Consider the following 22,670-nt stretch of genomic DNA (forward strand, 5'->3'; position numbering starts at 1 on the left):
GAGGTCTGGGCCTCTTTGCTTAGGCTGCTGCCCCCGCGACCCGGCCCCGGACAAAGCGGATGAAAATGGATGGATGGATGGAGAATGAGGCCAAGCCACAGATCCTCAGCAGGATTTTCTGGCACAAATTTACCTGCTTCCAAGGTGCGTTGACAGGATGAAACAAATCGCAATGCAGAGACTCCAGCAACACTTAAAGGGAAGAGGAACAACTTTATTGACTGACCAATGCGTTTCGGCTTGTTGCCTTCATCAGGGTCATAGTAACACATACTAGAAGTGTGCTTAAAAAGCGCTTTGGGTGCCTAGAAAAGTGCTATATAAATGCAATCCATTATTATTATTATTATTATTATTATTATTATTATTATTATTATTAGAGCTGGGCGATATGAGATTTTTTCATATCACGATATGTTTTTTTCATTTCAGGCGATAACGATATCTATCACGATATAAGCCAAATAACTATATTTGTAAGATTTAAATGTGCCGTTGCTCACAAGTAAAATGTGAAATAATCAGCAGCTTGTTTTTATTTAAATATTTATTTCCCATAATAAGTTCAACAGGGTAGATGTACTTAAGGAACATGAGACTTTTTCAGATAGATAAAGGCAAATATTGCAAACTACACAAAAGGCAGCCGCTAAAGCGTTTAAGTTTCAAAATAGAACAAACGAAACAGACTAAATTGTCAATTCCACTTAGAAACAAAATATTAATTCTAAAAATAAATCTTAGTTTGTTTTACAGAAGAACAGACAAAACTGACTAACTTTTGTCAATATCAAATAAACTGAGAAATAAAAGGAAATTCTCAATCTCTCCTTGTTGTATAGCTTAGCTTTTCAAACAGTTTTAACAGTTACTTTAGTCTGACAAAAGCCGAATGACAAATTAGCGCTTCCAGTCAGAGACTGAGGCTACGTCCACACGTACACGGGTATTTTTGAAAACGGAGATTTTCCGTTTTCGTTTTAAAAAATAATCCCGTCCACACATAAAGGCAGAAATGAAGGAAAACGCTGCTATGAACATGCCAAAGCAGCAGGTGGCACTAGATTCCTAACCGTGCAGAAATGTTGGCCAATCAGAAGTCTAGAAGCCTCGGTGGGAAAAAGTAAACAAAGCTGGGGCATAGAAGCAGAACCGAGTCGTATGTGTGGAGGGACAGTAACTGTGTGTATATGTAAGCATTTAAACACTGCAGAGAGTAGAATTAACAGTATTGTAGAAATTCATTTCACCGAAACAATAACGTGGCGCACAGTGTGACGCATGCACCAGTTTATTGTATTTGCAGACTTGCTTTCGGCACAATTTACAGTGCACGCTACTCTGTTTTTTGTCAGACTTGAAATAGCCGAAATACCTTCACACTACGGAACTTCTATGGCTCTTCCGTTCGACAATCTCTCCGGCATTGGAACCATCATCTGTTTTCTCTTCGGTCACGCTCGGTTGATTTTTCTAGTCGGCACACTCATTTCCTCCATTACGGGCTGGCTCCATTACCCGCTGGCTGCTTCCCAAACAAACACACGTGTGGCTTGGCACTTGTGCTGTACGTAACAAGTCACACGACGTGACGCTGCGGCTGTGATTGGTTCGGCTCTGCGCTACTTAATTTGGATTGGCTGACCTTTTTTTTTTTTTTTTTTTTTTTTTAAAGAGGACAAGAGCGGCGAGGTCTATCGCGATAGCTTAATTTCTCTATCGAGTAAAAGTTATATCGCGATACATATCGTTATCGTTCTATCGCCCAGCTCTAATTATTATTATTAAATAAAAGGCAGGAATCAGAAATTAATTTTTAAAAAATTCAATTTAACCAATCACATCTTCAAGCCACAGATCCAGAAATTGCTGGAAGGCTCTCATCTGACCAAGGAACCTAAGGCCCTAGTTGTTCACTAGGTCATTATTGCACTTTTCTCAATCTTTTAGGAAATGGCAGCAACGTTAAGAATGTAAAAATAATTCCTAGAAAAGAACACAAGAAACTACAGTGAGCAATAGATAAGGGAGATGAGTAAAGGTCTAAATGTCTCTTAAAGCATGACAAAGGCACCCTAACCCCAACGCCCTAACCCTCTTGCTGTGTTTACAGGTTGACTAGCTCCAAACTGTTAGGCAGTGAGGCTGCAGTGTGTCAAGGAAATCCAAAAGTGAAACACAGGAGTTAACATCCAGTTTGTAAGAGTGCTGTACAGAATGCTATAACAGGGTACATCTATATGTGAACTTTCAAATAGAAACGGTTGTAATACTTGAACTTTGTACTAATTTTTATGTGTGTTGAGATGAAAAGAGGAAGAACAGTGGAGCAAGTTACATTAACGTACTAGATGTGCCAACAGCATGGACAGGTTGAGCGTGTGCATGAGTGCACATGTGCACGTATAAAACAGGTGTGAGGCATGGAAAATATTAGCAGTGTAGAGGGAGAGCGAGAGGAGGCGATGTATATCACCAAAAGCATATAAAGTGCTGCTGAAAAGGTTTGGGATTCTTCTTCTAATTTTCCATAAAGAAGTGGCAAACAGCATCAGAAGAACAGACTTTGGAGTTCACAGTTGGAAATATCAGCGAGAAGCACCAGAGGATTAACCACTCTGGACTTAACCACTCTGGACTTATGAATTGGAATGATAATTTTTGGCTTTTTCTCTACTTGTTTCTGTAGGATGTTGGATTGCCATCTCAAAGCTCATCAAACTTTGTAGCGAGTCTCTGCTTCCCCATTTGGACATTATTGGGCACAGCATGGAGTGGAGTGCATCTCAGTCCTGGATGTGCCTCCTCTCTCATTGTCCTTAAGATTAATCTCAGAGATCAATAGCATGAAGTAGATTAGTTAGATTAGGGTAAAATTTAGGTGATCTGATTAAGTGATTATTACTATTTGACTAAGCTTTGGCTTTGGTCCTACTATATTGTATAGATAAAATATCCTCATTCAAAAGTATAAATTGTGTTTATTCACTCTTTGTGAAATAGTAAAGGTCAAAACTTGTGCATGAGCATCATCATTCAAAAAGTTCTTGCAGGTTGTGCACAGCCTTAAAATGAACAGATCCTTTTTCCTACCCACTAAAGAGTAACCTGGTCAATTTTATGAGGTGCACGGGTTATACAGAAGAGCTCCAGTTAGTCGGTGTGGTTCACGAATCGCACTTGAGCTGCAAGGATACCCAGTCAGAGGAAGTAGGGTAGACATCCAGAGTTTAGCAGAGCCAGGCGAATCTTCTCATCACCAGCTCAGTAGTCCAGTTCCTACATTCCCTGTTGCATAATATCACTGACCCTGCCAGTCCAGATCCCCTTTACAGGGATAACTGGCAGATCCAACAAGTGTTTTTCTCAAACAAAACAAAAGCATACATTACACACACACACACACACACACACACACACACACACTTATTGTTTTTACACATTTCAAACGCACCTTCACAGAAGTACACACAGACCGAGAGGCGGGCTGGGCATCAGCAGCTTTCAATATCGTTATCAAAATTCAACAGAGAGGCCAAGAAGGATCAAACAGCTGAATAGGTTGGCTCTGTGATTACAGCTGACACTGACTCAGGAGGCTGGTTGCCTCGGCAACCATCACCAGTCAGATGTCTCTTGATTGGTCAGCAGCTCTCATCTTTCACCAGCTTATTTATCACCACTGCTGGGTTACTTTTCCTCTCAATTTCTTCTCATAGCACATTCACACTTGACATCTCTTTCTTACTTGCTCTCTCTCACAATCTCTCTCTCTCTCACACTCTCTCACTCACACACACACACACACACACACACACACACACACACACACACACACCCACACACCATCTGTTCCATAAATAATAGTAATAGTAATTTAGACTGCCTAGTGGCCACAGATGCAACAGCAGAAGGGGAGCTGACTGCTGATATGGTCACAGCTCAGACAAACACGCCAACATACAAATAATGTGTACATATTTTCCAAAGTGAGTGCTGCTAACAGAGGAAACATATCTATGAAGCCCTGTTGGTTTCATAAAGCCAGACAATAACTTATATTTGGTAGTGTTGTTCTCTGTGCTTGTGTTTCACTGTGGACTTGGGCAGCTCCTGCACACATTCAAACAGGGACAACAGTGAAACAGAAGGGTGTACTAAAAAGCGAGATACACATTTTTATTTTATCTGCCCAAATCACCACAGCAGTTCCCCGCATGCATTGAAAAAGTGCTCAGACACACATTTTGGGAGCAATTCAAACATATAGGAATGCTGGAATGTTCATAACGCTTCACAAGGAACAGATGGTGAAAGTGAAAGCAGCAACATTTAAATAAGTTCTTTTTTTTTACTGATTTTGAGCATAGAATTTAGAGTTTATCGTAAATGTATTATTTACAGTCTAAACACATGCAATTAGTGGCTAACTGGTGATTCTAAATTGCCCATAAGTATCAGTGTGAGTAGCAATGGTCGTTTGTCTATGTTAGCCCTGATCAGACTGGCGACCTCACCAGGCTGCACACGGCCTCTTGGTTCCAGCCCACCGCGACCATGATAAGGCAGAAGACATTTTTTATTTGTAAATTTAGATTTCTTTATTACTCTCACTTAGATGAAAATAGGTGAAATGGGAAAATCTCTGTTTTGCATTTAGTTGTATAATTCTGCACACTAACAGTTGCCCGATCATCGTGGATATAAAAGCCAAAACTTTGACTATCTTAAATATTCAGGTTTAGTTGATCAGCAATAAAATGAATCGTCAAAGATACGAGTTGCCTGTGCACACAGTGCAGTGTCTGTCCTCTGACCTGTTGTTGACTCTGCTCCTCCAGGTTGAGTTTGACCTCCAGCGACTGTCTCGCCTCCAGAAAGGCCTTCCGATGTTTCCGATCAGCCATGTAGTACGACATGATGCCCACAGTGATGGCACAAACATAAATCACAAGGTTGGCTAGAAGCTTGAAAACAAGAAGTGAGAGTACATTCATAATTTCACTTCTGTGCACTCTTACAAGTTTATAAATGACACAACTTACTTTTTAAAAATTCACATATATTTAAAACAGTACAGCAAATGGAAATCCTGTAACTATAATCACCACACACTGCGAGTTTGCATGTTCTCAGTCCAAAGACATGCAGTCAGTGTTATTAGGCTAACCGGTGATTCTACATTGCCTGTAGTGTAGATGTAAATGTGAGTGTGAATGGTTGTGCGTCTCTCTGTGTAGCCCTTTTGTGTAAGGTGTACCACAGAGCAGGGATAGGCTCCCCCCACGCTGAATCAGATAAGTGGAAGAAAATGAATAGGATGAATGGGAATGAATACGTTTTTATTCCAAATGTGTAACTGCACATTTAAGGAGGGGTTTTGTTTGATAGTGTTTTTTCACACTGACAGTTTCTTTTTTATATTAATGTTTCTCCCACAAATCCAAAGTCACCCATCAAAACTACACAACTAATTGATTAACTGCATAAACATTCACTGAGCTCAGCAAAAGTACTAACACATCAGCTAGCTAACGTTACTATGGTACTCTTTTCTCTATGGTTGGACCAAGTCCTTTGCACTACTTCCACGTACTTTGCAACCTGTCCTGTCCAGCAGGTCTTTCTCTTGTTTTGAATTTATTGTTTGTATATATGTATTGCTGCTGTCTTGTAACCGTCCAAAAGGCTTCCTCGCATAAAGGGCGCTTTATCATAGGGAAAAAAGAAAGTGAAGAAGAAACGTGATGGAAGACTTTTCTTCTTCACATTCTGGAAAAAGAAAAAGATCGTCGTCTGAGAAACCGTCAGTTTCCCAGTAGATTTAGAAGTGTGTGATTGTCGGCTTACATGGAGTCCTCTAACAACAGCTTTTGTGGCGTTTCCTGCAGGATCTCGGAAACAGGTGGATCGAGCTGACGCACGGGTTTTGGGAACAGAGGAAACTGAGACATGGGGCACCGTCACCAGAAGAAAATATAGTGCACTTTGTCCCTCACCTCACTGTAAATAAACGCACGCTTTATTTAAAGAGTCCTGTGTGTGGGTTCTGCAGCCGCATATCTGACGATACCAGTTTTTAAATTGTGTTGATAGGTCACATCAAACCACAGTTATGATAAAAAAAAAAAAAAAAAAAAAAAATTGCATTTGAAGTTATGAGAATAATTTGTTAAAGATGTTTGTTAAAGTTTGTGGTTTTTACAGTGAAAAATATAACTTCTTTCTACTCTGATGTTATGTTTAATTTAGATCAATTGCATTAATACAGTATTCCTAAATGAAAAAATAACTAAAGTGAGATGTGAGGTTGTGCTGAAAAGAATGATACCAAACAAGGCAAGGTAAACAGTTTTTGAAATGCAGAGGTGAAATCAAAAGTAGTCAAAAAAGGCCAATTATACCCTGGACGCCAGAGGGTTAAACATGTGCATGATCATTCCACATAGCTGATGTGCACAGTCCCTGGGCAGCCTGCGACAAGAGGGCAGAGTGGGGCCTGAATCAAACCTGTTGAAAAACAGTTGTTCATTCACAGGGGTGTAGTCTGAAAGTACATATATGAGGCTATAATGTAGGAACCAAGGTGTATGCATCCTTGATGTTTGCATACAGTAAGTCCAATTAAATCCTGACAAAAGGATGTGCTTCTCCAGGAATTTCCTTAACCCTGGAGAACCTATGGGGTCAGAGCCGACCCCATGGGTTTTCTAGGGAAACCATGGGGTCAAATTTGGGTTCTCCATGGGTTCTCCAGGGTTAATGTACTTCAACGTCTTCCGCAGTTTTTCTTGGTCTGCAAACTCACAGTACAATCCTGTGCAGGGTCGTAGTGATTTTCTTCTTTCAGACTACAATTCCCTACAATTGGCTAGTTCATTCACAAAGCATCTTGGCATTTGTACTGGGGTCCTTAGACACACTAGTCTTCTTTCTGTACTGTATGGCTCTCTTTGAATTTCTTGATGATACTCCAGTTCTTGACATTTGGAAACACTGTGGAAACTTTGAATATCCCTCTCCTACTTTCTGAGCACCAAAAATTATTTTTCTTAATTCTAAAATGATTTCTTTTGGTTATTGCTATAATCCTTTCTCAAGTGACAGCTTAAACCCTTGCTCAGGGTTCATACACCTTTTTCCAGAGTAAAATTCAGCACTTTCAAGGTCCATTTTAAAGCTTTTCCAGCACATTACCACTTTGATAAATTACATATTTATACAAATACATACAAACTCAAAATGATTTCACTTTTTTGAAATCGTACAAAAAAAAGAAAGAAAAAAAAGTATTATGCTATATGTCACTTGACAAATAACTTCAAATAAAATAAATAAAGAAAAAAATGGGGAAAATAAAGGCATAGTGCATTCTTTTTTAAAAATAAAATGTGCACTAACAACTCAAAATACTACAAAAATAGCAGGGGTGCAACGATACACAAAATTCACGGTTCGGTTCGATACTTTGGTGTCACGGTTCGATATTTTTTCGATACAAAAAATGTTCATGCCTTTTTAATTTATCATTTATTAAAATTATAAATATATATTTTAACCCAAAAGTACAGTTTTTGAATTTAATGGTGCTGAAACAAAGTAATAAAAAAAAAAAATCTGATTGAGGAATCACTCATCTTTGGAAAAGAGAGTTTATTACACAGAAATGTCTCTTTCCAAAATAAAAGCTATACTATCCGCTTCTTCTGGGCTATATTCTCAGCAGCATATTAAACATATCAGGTCCCCACAAGGAGAATCCTGTGCTAACAGCTGTCTAAATGACTCGGGTAACGTTTGTAGCATGCATGCTTGTTGTTTTTGTCTGCTTCCACTTGTCTTTGCACTAGGATGATGTCGGAGTAAATGTGCAGTCATATTCGTTGTGTTCCCACTAGTGCTGTCAGCGTTAATCTGAAATGACGTTAACGCCACAACACGGCAAATCTCCGTTAACGAGCTACCGCGGATCGCCCCGTGCATGGGGCTGGACGGCGTCAACATGTTAACAAGCTAACTGCGCTAGTTCCCACAAATTGAGCATTGCGTGGCACATCCGACATACTGTTTTACTTTAGTCCATGACGCGCTTACCTTCAGGGTCATCCGTCACATGAAGACCAAAATAGTTCCAAACGCCAGATCTGAATGAGGGTGGGGGAGGTTCAATTTGCCATGTTGCAACGAGCTTAGCTTCTGTCTTGCTAGCTTGCGCTGCGCTCAGTTGATCTGCACTCGACAGTGCAGCCTAGGCGGAGTAGTCGAGCGCAGATCCACTGAGCGCTCAACACAGACAGCATCGTCAGAAGGAAAGTTGATAAAATAAATAAAAAAAATTTGTATTGTTCAATACATATGCGTACCGAACCGAAAACACTATATCGAACGGTTCAATATCGATACGAGTATCGTTGCACCCCTAAAAAAATAGATAGGGCAAGTCAATGTATTTATTTATTTAAATATTTGGATAGACAACTTTTTTTCTTCTAGTTTTGGTTCTATACATTACCACAATAAATTTTAAATGAAACGACTCAGATGCAGTTGGAGTGCAGACCTCCAGCTTTAATTCAGTGGGTTGGGTCAAAAACACTGCATTAAATGTGAGGAACTAAAGCATTTTTTAACACAATCCCTTCATTTCAGGGTCTCAAAAGTAATTAACAAATTAAACAGATGAAAATAAAATGTTCATTTCTAGTACTTGGCTGAAAACCTTTTGCTTGCAATGACAGCTTGAAGTCATGGACATGACCAGATGCTGGGTTTTCTTCTTTTTAATGCTCTGCCAGGCCTTTAGTGCAGCGGCTTTCAGTTGCTGTTTGTTTGTGGGTATGATTTGGGTCATTGTCCATCTGTATTATGAAACACTGCCCAATCAATTTGACTGGCTTTAGCTGGATTCGAGCAGACAGTTTGTCTTTCAAACACCTCAGACTTCATTAGGCTGCTTCTGTCCTGTGTCGCATCATCAATAAACACTAAGTGCCACTGGCAGCCATGCAGGCCCAAGCCATCACACTGCCTCTGTTGTGTTTTACAGATGATGTGTTGGCTTTGGATCATGACCTGTTCAACACCTTCTTCATATTTGTCTTGCAATGATTCCGGTAGAGGTGGATATTGATTTCATCTCTCCAAAAATGTAATGTTAATGTTTGTTTGTTTTTAAGCAAACTTCAATATATACTTTCTAATCTTCAGACTTATGAGTGTCTTGCACCTTGCAGAAAAACATCTGCATTTACTTTCATGCAGTCTTCTCTTTGTGGTAGACTTGTATATCCATATGACTACCTCCTGGAAACTGTTAGTTACTTGGTTGGCTGTTGTGAAGGGTTTCTTTTCACCATGGAAATGATTCTGCGATCATCCACCACTGTTGTCGTGGACGTCTAGGTCTTTTTGAGTTGCTGAGTTCACCAGTGCTTGCTTTCTTTCTCAGGATGCACCAAACTGTACATTTTGCCGTTCCTAACAGTGTGAGTTTTTTCTCTTTCCGCAGTTTAAGGATGGCTTGTTTCACCTGCACAGAGAGCTCCATTGACCACATGATGTCTGTTCACAGCAAAATCTTCCAAATGCAAGCACGACTCCTCAAATCAACTCCAGGTCTTTTATCTGCTTGATAATGACAGAACGAAGGAACTGCCCACACCACATCAGTTGTCCAATTACTTTTGGTCCCTTTAAAAAGAGGGCGGCACAAGGAGCTGAAACTCCTAAAACCTTCATCCAGTTTGAATGTGGATACTCTCAAATGAAAGCTGAGCATCTACAGATTATGTCCATGTCCATTATATACAGTAACCATAATTGAAATCTGGTTTAGTAAATAGGTAGAAAAAAAAAACCTTTGGCCAGTGTCCAAATATATATGGATCTAACTGTGTATATATTTATATATAGTGCAACAACAACAAGAAAAACGCATATTTCATTTCACGTTTCCTCAGTAAGACCATAAGCAATTAACACAAATAATCCTAGAAGTTCATCATACTGCAAAGGCAAAAGGTTGCATTGTATGCTTTGAGGCGACTGTGTTGTGCTATATAAATAAAATTGAATTGAACTGAATTGAATTGCATATAGTATTGTAACGGTTGGTTAAATGTTATTTTATAGTGACATGTTGGTTATCTCTGCACACTGTTGTTATTTCTTTAAGATACATGTTTGGTCGTGCTGCAGGAAAAAGGGAGTTAATGTATGCACGAAGGGGAGGGGGGGTCCTTGTTGTGTGACTGTGCGGGGCTGAAGTGAGGTGTTGTACGAGGGCACTCTCCCGGAGTTAACGGCCCGTTTGCCTGTGTTACCGAATAAACGGACAAACTGAGATCCAAACGTCTGGTTCTTGCAAACGTTACACTGGTGTCAGAAGTGAAGAGAGAGAAAAAACAAAAACAAAAAAACACCGAAAACGCCCGACACCCTGTTGCTGGCGACGCTGACCGTCACGAGACGCGAGGATGTTGCCAGGCAAGATTAAGAAGGAGACGGAGGAGAGGCAGGTTCGTCCGCACTCGCCTGCCCATAGATTGAGGGAAACGGCGACTTTTGCCATGTTCCAGTGATGATTGCGGGGGTGTCCTGTACGGCCCTTCTGAACACGGGGTCCAAGGCAATGCTGGTCCGACCCGATGTTGTCCCAGCCGGAGCTGCTGTGCAACCAACTAATGTGCGACTTAAGACTGTGACCGGTGATCTGGCCCCAATTAGAGGGAGGGGAGTGTTCCAGTTTAAGGTGGGGGACCTCGGCGTACCTTATGCTGCCTGGGTGGCTGACGTGCAGGACGCCTGCATCCTTGGGCTGGATTTTTTGCGAGCCATTGGTGGTGTACTGGACTTAGGCAAAGGCTTCCTCGTACTCCCTGATGGGAAGAAGGTGCAGCTTATTCCTCTCCGGTCTGCCCAGCATCTGCCGTGGCGTCCACCTCCACCTCCGAGACCCCTGCAGACCCGCCAGCAGAACAGCAAGCGGGGGAGGAGGAGAGGCTCTCAGCAGTGAGGAGCATCTGGTCAAAGAACTGTGAGGGGCTGACTCCACAGCAGCAAGAGAGTCTATGGCAGGTACTAAGAGAGTTTAGTGACATTTTTGCCCTGAAAGAAAGTGATGTTGGCTTGACACACTTGGTAGAGCACGTCATTGAGACCGGGGATGCCCAGCCTATTAAAGTGCGCCCCCGCCGCCTGCCCCTGGCTCATCAGGAGGCTGCTGACAGAGAGTTGTGTGAAATGAGAGTTGTGTGAAATGATAGCCCGTAGGCCTCTGCTGTGGTGATGGTGCCTAAGAAAAAAAGCCCAAGGATGCGTTTCTGTGTGGCCTACAGACCACTCAACAAAGTGACGAAAAAGGACTCTTACCCCCTTCCCAGGATTGATGAGTCTCTCGATTTAGTAGCCGGATCCTCCTGGTTCTCCACCCTGGACCTGCGGAGTGGCTACTGGCAGGTGCCACTGTCCCCTGAATCCAGACCGAAGACAGCATTCTGCACTAACAGGGGACTATGGCAGTTCAAAGTCCTGAGCTTTGGTCTTTGCAACGCTCCTGCTACCTTCGAGAGGCTTATGGACAGTGTGCTGGCTGGCGTCCCACGGCAACGGTGTCTGGTTTACCTGGATGATCTTCTAGTGCACAGGAGCTCGTTTGATGCTGCCCTGGATGCCCTGAGACAAGTGTTGGGGAGGGTGGCGACTGCAGGCCTGAAGCTGCACCCCGACAAGTGCCACTTCATGAGGAGGGAGGTAGAGTTTCTGGGCCACAAGCTGGGTCATGACGGCATCAGCACTTTGGAGGAAAAAATTCACACCATTACGGAGTGGCCCACACCAGTGGACCAGAAACAGCTCAAAAGCTTCCTAGGACTGGCGTCTTATTACAGGAGGTTTGTGAAGGGCTTTTCCTCTATAGCTGCACCACTCTTCCGCCTGCTGCAGAAGGACCGTGACTTCATCTGGACCCAGGACTGTCAGCAGGCATTCAACACCCTCCGCAGATCGCTGACAGAGTCCCCAGTCCTTGCCCCCCCTGACCCCACCCTGCCTTTTGTCCTGGACACTGACGCAAGTAATGTGGGGCTGGGAGCTGTGTTGTCGCAGGTTGGGCCGGAAGGTGAGAAGGTGGTGGTGTACTTCAGCCGGGTCCTGAACAGGAGTGAGCGGCGCTACTGTGTCACACGACGTGAGCTGCTGGCCGTGGTGGCAGGGGCGAGACACTTTAAGTACTACCTGTGTGGCACATCATTTGTTATCAGAACTGATCATGCCGCCCTCCAGTGCCTGATGTCTTTCAGGGAGCCAGAGGGACAGGTGGCTCGCTGGCTGGAGGAGCTCCAAGCCTTCAATTTCACTGTGGAGCACAGAGCAGGGACGCACCATTCTAACGCAGACGCCCTCTCTCGCCGCCCATGTGCTGCAGCTGGCTGCCGTTACTGTGAAAAGCGAGAGGAGATAGAGCGGGAACTCACAACAATAGACGGAGCAACACAGCTCGCCTGCAGGGCTCTTCTGGTGGTGGATGCAGCGGAGTGGAGGGCACGGCAGAAACAAGTCACTGACCTGCTGTCAGTCCTGCAGTGGCTGGAGAGGGAGGAGCAACCCCTTTGGGATGAGGTCACTGGGTTTTCCGTCTGTACCAGGGGGCTGTGGGCCAGGTTTGCAGCTCACAGGCTGAAGGAGGGAGTGTTGGAGCGTGCCTGGAAGGATCCTGCCACAGGGGAGGAGAGGTGGCAGGTTGTGGTGCCAAGGTCGCTGAGGTCAGCTGTGCTGGAAGCCTGCCATGGGAGCACTGGCTCCGGCCACTTTGGGATCTCCAAGACCCTCCGCCGCCTCCGCCAGGGCTACTACTGGGGTCAGCAGCGGAGGGATGTGGAGGACTTTTGCCGCAGCTGTGATGCATGTTCCTCGCACAAAGGGCCACAGGACCAGTCCCGGGCTCAGCTTCAGCAGCAACCAGCAGGAGCTCCAATGGAGCGAGTAGCTGTGGACGTCATGGGCCCATTTCCTCGTACAGACAGAGGAAACCGCTTTGTCCTTGTGGCCATGGACTATTTTACCAAGTGGCTGGAAGCATATGCCATCCCAGATCAGGAGGCTGAGACTGTCACTGATGTACTAGTGGAGGGGATGTTCAGCCGCTTTGGAACAGCAGAGACCCTCCACAGTGACCAGGGGCGTAACTTTGAGTCCAAGGTATTTGCTGCCATGTGTGAACGCCTTGGGATTAAGAAGACTCGCACCACCCCACTTCACCCCCAAAGCGATGGACTGGTGGAAAGGTTTAACAGGACGCTGGCCCAGCAGCTAGCCATCCTTACCTCAGAACACCAACGGGACTGGGACTACCATCTTCCCCTTATCCTCATGGCCTACAGGTCGGCAGTGCAAGACTCCACCCAATGTACGCCTGCCCTGCTCATGTTAGGGAGAGAGCTGAGAACTCCTGCAGAGTTGGCTTTTGGGAAGCCCCCGGACGCGCCAGAGGCACCACCAGGCCGGGACTACGCAAGGAAGCTGCAGGACCGGCTGGATTCTGCACATTCCTACGCCCGGGAGCAGCTGGCGAAGGCAAGCCTGCGCCAAAAGAGGAATTATGACATCACCACTAAGGGGAGGCACTTCCGTGCTGGGGAGCTGGTGTGGGTCTACAGCACAAAGAGAAAGAAAGGACGGTGTCCTAAACTGGATTGCAGCTGGGTGGGGTCCTGGAGCGAGTGGGGGAAGTTGTTTACAGAGTGCAGTTGCCTCCTAGAGGGAGGAAAGTGACCGGATGGCCCCCTATGGAGAGGGCAGTCCCTCCCCTCCTTCCCTGAGGGACGTGTACAGAGCTCCCATGACCCTGCACAGAGGGACCCCCGGCCGGAGCTGCGTTCCCCTCCCTCGGACTCTTCACCTCAAAGCCCCGAAGCTCCGTGTACACCCCAGGGGCTCAGGAGGTCAAGGAGGGAACGTAGACTACCACCCCGCCTCAGAGACTGTGTTGTTCCCTCGGGGATGAGGAACTTATTGCTGGGGGGGCAGTGTAACGATGGTTAAATGTTATTTTACAGTGACATGTTGGTTATCTCTGCACACTGTTGTTACTTCTTTAAGATACATGTTTGGTCGTGCTGCAGGAAAAAGGGAGTTAATGTGTGCAGGAAGGGGAGGGGGGGTCCTTGTTGTTGTGTGACTGTGCGGGGCTGAAGTGAGGTGTTGTACGAGGGCACTCTCCCGGAGTTAACGGCCCGTTTGCCTGTGTTACCGAATAAACGGACAAACTGAGATCCAAACGTCTGGTTCTTGCGAACGTTACAGTATATAATAGGGATGGACCGAGCCGATATTACGTATCGGTCCGATACTGACCTAAATTACTGGATTTAGGTCACCTGCAACATGGCGCAACTCAGCTCATAACCTTAGCACGTCGGAGCAGTACGCATCACGTGAGAGCGGCTGTGGCGTGCAAGACCTGTCGGCGCTCTGGTTGAGCATTTGGAGCCTCGCTACCAAACCAGCATTTCATCTCTTAAGAAGTTATCGCAGAGAGAAGTAAAGCAAGTGTAAGTTCATCTCTGAATGTTAGTAAAGCATTCCAGCCTTAAGCTTAACAACCGATATATGGAGCGACTGCCTCTTCTTGCTGCTACTTCAATCATGAAACTGATCAATGATCAGCTGATCGTCTTTTCTGTCGGGAGTCCGTCTCTCTCGTTTGTTTTTGTCTCACTTTGCACCAGAAAGAGGAAACCAGCGGCTGAACAACAGCAGCACGTTTAACCTTGATAAGCTGTTGTTAGAATTTATTTAATATTACTTTCTACACCAGGATCCTTTCTATGCAGCTGACGGCTGTAACTGTGCAGGGGCGGATCTAGCAAAGTTTAGCCAGGGGGGCCGATAGGGCATGAACAGGGAAAAGGGGGCACAAAGACATACTTTTCTTTCTTACTCTCATTTAAAATGTCTAGCTTTTAATAAATAATTATCTGAATCTTACACCAAAGTTTTAATCTGATGTAAAATGTATAGAAGTCCATTACTGTATATTATTTAGACTGTTAAGTCTAATATACCCTGGTAAGCTATAGTACTTTTTCCTTTGGGAAGGCACCATCTGTGCAGTCTGCAGTTCTGTTGAAGAAAGATGTTGAATCTATTTAATTATTGTAGAAAAGTTATTGATTTCTGTGCATTTTGTTTTTTGTCTGCTCGTTCACACTACAAATAAAATGCGACAGCAAACGCGCTCTAGTGTGAACGCTTGAAGCGGCCGCATGCACAAAAGAAGACATCACACACAACGCGCTCTGTTTAGACCCAGACTACCCATTTGGAAAAGATCTATATAAATCTTATAAAGTTTGTATCTGTCTTGTGTGAAACTTATATGCTTTTCATATAAGTGTGAAAACAGATATAAGATCCCTTGAAAAATTATATAATGAAACTTATATGTTTTGGATACTTACTAAAACAATGTATGAAAGTAATGCAAAAGTGGCCACTTTCATGAGTAAATTATGTAAGTTTTTACTATTTCTTTTCCGTATGGGTAGGGCTGTGCAATATGTTCAAAACCTCATACCCCGATATAAGACATCTATCGCCCGATAACGATATAAATCACAAAAATGTAACATTTTCTGTAAACTCTGTGAATCTCGGGCAGCTCGACCTGCGTGAAGTGTTTCCAGCTGTGCGTCATGTAGCTGGAGTCGAGTTTTAACCGATGCATGAAACGATACATTTTTAGACATAAGTTGTAACGGCGCCGTTTCTTTGTGAGTATTTATTACACGGCGTGCTGCGGGGGAAAGCCTGTTCTAACGTTTGAGTCTAAGCTTTATTTTTTAGCACCTGGCAGCTCTTTTTTACTTCTCATCCATAAATAATCTGCATCTTTCACGTGATTCAGTTTATTTTGAAAAGTCTCAACAGGATCTTGAGCTTTATTGTGAAAGGTTTATGTAGAACATAAACAAGCGGACACGCGATGCTGTTACCGTCGTTGTTGCTAACCACAACACATACAAACAGGCGCTTGTCCGTCCGTGGTGTGGTTATATCAAATATAAGAGAAAGAGAGAACTTTAAGAAATTAATAATAACTACAGTGACCATCAGAACCATGAACAAATATTGCCGTAAACGGTTTATTTTGTGACACCACGAAACAAACGACAGCGTAAAATGAAACGACAGACGTTTTTATATCGTCATCCGATATATATGGTTATATTGAACAGCCCTAACCCAGACCAAACAGTATTGTTTGACTGATGGCCTTAATATAAAGACTTCAGACTTTATGTTTCCCAATTTTGCTTTAAGTTACTCTGTTATTTACATAATGATGTAAATAACCTAATAATGATCCTTGTTGCTGTTTTAGAGGAGCGCTGCTTCAAAGGATAGTTTCTGTCAGAATCTGCAGATTATACAGGACAAAGAAAATGTTCACGTTTCTCCAACGTTGTCGTCCCAACAGTTTCACTGACATCTACACGGGATGGCCAGGAAGCGTTCACGATGTCTTCTCCGGCGCTGATAATTGGCGTCTGTCTTGTGTCAGTGACGTAAAAGACGGATTCAATGCGACCTGACCATCAAACAGCAGTCGCTTTCTGAAACATCAGATATGTATCAGATTCAGGACCACATATGAAAGTGACCCAGATCAGATTTGATGCGCTTTCACCTGCAGTGTGAACGTAGCCTTAGAGTTCCTTGAGTTTGTCAGTTAGCCGTTTCTGCAAATCCTCCAGACTCTTTTCATTTTCTGTTGCAGGTCTTTGAAGCCTGTTGGACTTCAGATGAAGCACAATCTTCCTTCCGACTCAGCAAAAAAGAAAAATAGCAGACGGGTTATTTAAAAAAAATAATAAATCCCAATACAACTATCAGTGATATGCTTAACTTTGTTTCTGTCTTTGTTATTGCTGAAGTCCTAAATGATCACAGACTGCATTGGGATTCTCAGCTCTATTTAACCCCTCAAAGTGTTCCCAAAGGAACCAAGTTAACACTTTAAAAAGCTGCAAATTGTAAGACATACAAATATAGACAGTGTTCTTCTATTTGGGTGGTGACAACTTTGCTGCTATATAGCCTTTATTCAGAAAGCCCTGGTTATATTGGGCTAATGTTTAAAGCTTTCAGTTGAGGGAACTAATTACAGTCACTGTTACTGCTAAGTAATGTTAGCTAGGTTAACGCATATTCCATAAATTATCACTAGTACTGCTTTACTGCATCACACTCACAATTTATCCTGTGAATTTGCTAACTAGCGAAAATAAACAAATTAGCATTACTGTGTAATGTGCACGTACCTTTCATGTGACTCGAGAACGCAGACTCCCCCACTGTGAAAATCCTTTTTGCAGACTTTGCATGTGGCTACGCATGGATTTGGTCCTCGTCTTATCCATAATTCGTATTTGTCGTTTTCCAGCCAACACTCATTAAAACAGACTGACTGACGCAGAGGTGCAAAGCACGCCCCAGTGGAGAAATGTTTCTTTTAGCCTTTTTGACTCATTTTCTTTCTCCATCTGATCAGCAAACTATGCAATCAAATACTCATATGTTGTGAATGAAATACAGTTTTAAGCACCACATCCAAAATTCAAGCACTTTTGAAACCCTGAAAAGACAATATTAAAATCCAAGAAAGGATTTCAAGCACCTACACAAACCCTGCTTGCTGAAGTTTTTATAAAGTGTGTAAACTGGAAGGTAAGCCTCAGCTTTAGTTCGATTTTACAAGCTTTGAGCGTTGAAAAGTTAAAGCACATCACTGCACAGCATTGGTTTCAGCTGTAGCTCAATAAAAAGGTGGCGTTTTCAGCAGGGTGATAACTTTTTTGGTTCACAGCCATCTTCTGCTTATCCTTTGCATGGTTGTGGGGGGATTGAGCCTAGAGGCAGGATACACCCTGGACAGGTCACCAGGCTGATGCAAAGCTAACACTGAGAGACACACTGTAACGCACTAACTGCATGTCTTTGGGCTGTGGAAGGAAGCTGGAGAGAAACCATGCAAACAGCCACCGGCCATTTTTTGTTCCTGAAATAATTCTTGTATCGTGTGCAAGCAGAAATTATTTCGGTTTTCTATAGAAATAATGAAAATAGTATGTTCAGAAATGTCGCGTTGCAAATTCTCTGCTCTGCTAAAAAAAAAGCACTAGGGGAAAAAACCCTTTTGTCCTCATTAAAGACAAAGTCAAATGGGACATAAGAGGCAAATATAACACTAATAGGTGAGTTTTATACAAATATGTGTTTAAAACAAAAACAGCACCTCCAGTTCTGCCAGTGGAGAAAATTTTCATGGAAGAATTTTATTAGCTTTTCCATTAAACGACAGATTTGGATCTAATAATACAACAGATGCAACTATCACAAACGTTATTGGTCAGACGTAGTGGCACAAATGAATGTCACACTAGGTTTTGAGATTGACTGTAGTTCTGATACTGTATATTTAGGTAATACACTAACTGGTTTGCACGTTTAGGACAAATATCTTCTCAAAGTGTTAATAACTGCTGAGAAAAAGACAAACAGCTGGACAAAGTGGCCCTTTTAAAAGAAGCATATGAAGTGGAATACTTTATATTGATAGATATAAAAAGTATTGATTACAGTGGCTGTTATATGTGAATGGCAGATTTAGATACTGACAAGTTGAAATAATAATTTTACCATAAAGGTGAAACTTTTCCTGTTCCTAATGCAGTTTCATGACTCTGGTTTCATCTGGACACTCGTCCATACTTTCAGGGCAGACCCGTGGCACTAATGTTAATAATAACTTGTCATGTAGTCAACTACTGCTTCTCTTAAAACACAATATATGAAAATAAACGTTATTTAAAAAGGAAACCAACAAAGAGGACTCTGCAGGTTGTTCTGTCAACTGTGTAATCTGCGTACAGTTACCAGACCTATCCAGTATTAGTTAGTATCCCTGTGAAACGGAGATATTTGGCTTTGGGGAGCTTTACTGCCTTACATCTGGCTACATGCCATTAGACACAGGAAATTCAATGCGTTAACAAACAGACAACTCAACTCTCACCTGTCTGCCGAGTGCTGCGCCGTGTATGTCATCCTGCTGCTGCTGGGCAATGGTGACACCCAGAACCAGGGTGTGGACCCCACAGGACACAGTGGTGATGAGCACAATGGGAGTCAGTCTCAAAGGCAGAGTCAGAAAAACCGAAAAACTGAAGAAAGCCTGCCAGCCTACAGTGTCGCTGGCCTGGTGGAAGCGAGCATAATTCAACCCCAGGTAGCAGAATATCTGAGCGGCTATGAGCACCCACAGGGCATAGGGCAACACCCGCCGGGAGATGCGGTCTGGCAGCAGCCCAAAGCGGCACAGCAGATAGAGAATGATATCTGCTGCCAGTCCCACTGATGCCACTAAAACAGAAGCCAGCTTATCAGCGGTGTAGACCACAGCACACATGAGGATGATGTAGCTGTCGAACAGCGCGGCAAACACAACGAGCACCAGCAGCGTTTCGTGTCTCTGCCGTCTAAAGTAGGTCTGGTAAAGATTCTCCAAGGACTCGGGCGCAAAGGTCAGGCGCATGAAACGCGGCAGACAGAGGCAGCATCCCGAGGTCCGCACCGTGACCTCGTGTGTTCGCCCCACTGCCTGCCCGGGGTCAGAGGGCAACGTCACAGAGCAGTCTGCTGAATACTCAGCAGAATACTCGGGCTCAGAAAAGGCTCGGTTCCGAGGCATGGTTTACATTCAGCTGCAGCTCCCAGTCTTCTTTCAAAAACAATGGAAGCATAAATCAAACACCGACCGAAGTCTCAGGTTCACATCCTGTGAGGGAAGCCCACACGTGTGGACAGCAGACTGTCAGGACACTGGAGAGACGTCCTCTCTGCATCCACAGTCACTCCATCCAGTGAGGTCACTTGACGTGCTTAGCCTTCTCTCATAGGTCCAATCTGAGCACGCCTACTCTTCATCATCGTGATGTCCACCTCTGGTTTTTCAGCTTTGCAAATGGGACCGTTTCACCTGAGCCCGGTCGTCTCCGTAGGCCACATATCAAAGTTGGACGTATTAACATTTACTCCGCTGATTCTCTTTGTGTCACTGCCTTCATTCCTCCGCTTTCCATAAATCTCACATGACCTGAATAAAGAAACACAAAGTCACCAGAGAGCAACAGGTAGAAGTGTCACGCTAACTTTTTTAACTGCTCTTTTTCCCGGGTGGAATCATTACACAGCAGACATCTTTAATGGCTTTAAATGACAAGAATCACAGGGGGAACATTTGAACTTATTTTGGATTTTCTCTCACGCAGTCATTATACACATACACGCCGCTAATATTTGGTTAAATGTCCCTTAGCAAGTTGCACCTTGACTACATGCTTTCGACAGCCATGAACAACCTTCTGGGTGGATATTTGACCACTTTTCTTCTCTGCTGAACTGATAGAATTCATTTCAGTTAGGCTTGTAAGTATAGTCCACGGCGCTTCTCAAATGTCTTGTACAGCAGTTCCAGGCCTTCTCAAATTCACTCACTTTCCAGTCCTTGTCCCTAAACTTTTTCAAAGTACGGCTTTTTGTTTGCTAATCTGCTTATCTTAACACTGAACTACGAGGCACTTAGCTTAAGGGATGAACAGCCAACTATTTTAACCTGCAAACTTAATCCATGCACTTTGCTGCACCAGATGCGTTTACATATCTGGTGTAGCAAAATATGTAAACAATATTTTAGTTGAATCTATGAACAAAGGCAAAGATGGATACCAGTTCAGCTCACGGGTGACCGCGTCACTAAAGGCTATAGGTCTGAGTGTGACCCACAAAAGTGATTACTAAAGCACTATTAACTGCAAAATAATGAGCTGTGTGCCCTAAAACATGCAGGGGAAACAAAAGAAGAAGAAGTGGTTACACAGCAAATGAACAGCATGTGAAAGTCAAAGCCAAAAGTTTATCCACGGAGGCAGACGTCCGCAGCCGTGTGACGGTGCAGGTTGGGTGTTTGGGGCAGCTGCTCAGTCAGGAGCCGTGGGGATCTCCGCACAATGGATACGAATGTAGAAAAGTAGTGTCAGAGTTTGATCCAGCACACAGTACCAAAAGGCTTTTGGACAGTGCCTTTATTTTTATTTTTCACATTACAAATGCACAACATAAAACTGTGCGTCAGAGACGATCCTCCAAACTCAGACTTTAATATCATGAAGCAGTGTGTGAGTACGAAGAGGAACTTTGGGATGTCCTTCTAGGAGCCCGGAGAACTATTTCTGAAGACTGCGAACACATTTTAAAAGCTTGTTGATGACAGCTCACCTGTGCTGACGAATAAAGGCAGTCATACAAAATCTACGAAGCTCTGTTTGCTCTCTGGACTGCGTGTTTACACGTTTCAATAAATCCCTTTGTAACAAACTAACCGATGCACAGCGACAGATGGATGATTGCTCCCTGGGCTCGCACCTCTGTTAAAGGCAGGCGCTGTGAAACGGCCACATTCTGGCGTTAGGGTCTCTCCACGCTAGAGCGAGGCTCTCCGCTGTGGGCCTACCTTGTTACATGTTGCGCTCCCACAGGTACACATGTCGTAAAACCACACTAAAAACAAACAAAAGCCAGTGGGCTTGTGTTGCCTGAGGACATTTCCACGTCCACGGTACTCGCAGTGACAAAAGGGGTTCTCGGGTGGCACACGGTAGCTGTCCAACAAACCTTTCTCTGTGGCTGCGTTAGCATCTGTGTCTTTCGAACGGAAACTTATCTGGACGTGATTTCCACTTCGGCTCTTCGCTGTGTGCTTCGTGTTCACCTGCTTCACTGCAAGCTCTCCGTGGAGCTGATGCACCGCTTACCGTGAAAGCATCCGTCTCCTGTGGGTGCTAACGTTATTCCCCTCACACAGATATCAGCTACCGGAGCCCCGCACGAGACCGGATTCACGTGAAGATGGAAACAATCACTGAATCTAACGAGTCACAGAAAGTAGCCGCGGCCGGTGGCTCCGCCCCCTCCCCCACTGTTCTTAACATGAATTATTATTAATGTTATTTTTATTATTTATTTCATTATTATTATTATTTTACCTCGGATGTTTTCCGCAGAAGACACGGAACAGCTTCATCACGAGCGCAACCAACGAGGCTTCTGGTGGCTTACAAAATAAAATCACTGCTCGCGAACGTTGACGCAGGAAAGAGCAGAAGTATGATTGAAAGCTATGTGAATAATGCTCTACAGGCCACACAGCAACCCTAAAAACAAGCACCGTTTGTGTAAAATATTAACGATAATAATAATAGAACTTGCTATACAGTAAAATAAATGATCTTGTTACACTCAGAGCTTTGTCTTACCTGGAAGCCTTTTTCTCGGCTCCTCAATTTTTTTTCTATCCACTAAATCAATGCATGACAGTTCATAGTTCATTCAAAATGTAAGGCAATATGAAGATATCAGTGAAACCTAAGTGTTGAACAGAAATGCACCTGCCGCTCAGCTGATAGAGCAGGTTGTCTGCCAATCTCAGTCCACCGTTCCCCTGACCACATTTGTTTAGGTGAGACACCGAGTCCCTCCCCAAGTACATGACCTGGAGTGTAAATGTTAGGAATGACAAAAGTGATGTAACTGGCTTGATTCAATTCAGTTTT

General features: G+C 43.7%; 1 protein-coding gene across 3 annotated transcripts in view; it reads right to left on the reverse strand.

The window, feature by feature from the left end:
• Positions 1–22,165, reverse strand: part of adcy3a (adenylate cyclase 3a) — a 60,980-nt gene extending 38,815 nt beyond the window's left edge. Inside the window, exons 1-3 of one of the 3 annotated variants that reach the window (XM_085472806.1) lie at positions 22,104–22,165; positions 19,076–20,155; positions 4,818–4,967 (exon numbers count right to left, since the gene is read on the reverse strand). In XM_085472806.1, coding sequence (XP_085328932.1) covers positions 4,818–4,967; positions 19,076–19,750 — 825 coding nt within the window. In that variant the 5' untranslated portion in view covers positions 19,751–20,155; positions 22,104–22,165. Of the gene's footprint in view, positions 1–4,817; positions 4,968–19,075; positions 20,156–21,732; positions 22,009–22,103 lie in introns of those variants that run through there. The other 2 variants (XM_085472804.1, XM_085472805.1) reach the window with 2 other exon arrangements.
• Between the last annotated feature and the right edge of the window lie 505 nt (positions 22,166–22,670).

This window comes from Copadichromis virginalis, linkage group LG11, assembly GCF_057382275.1.
Source record: "Copadichromis virginalis isolate Kocher_CV1m ecotype Utaka linkage group LG11, C_Virginalis_male_GT1.1, whole genome shotgun sequence".
Taxonomy (NCBI): domain Eukaryota; kingdom Metazoa; phylum Chordata; class Actinopteri; order Cichliformes; family Cichlidae; genus Copadichromis; species Copadichromis virginalis.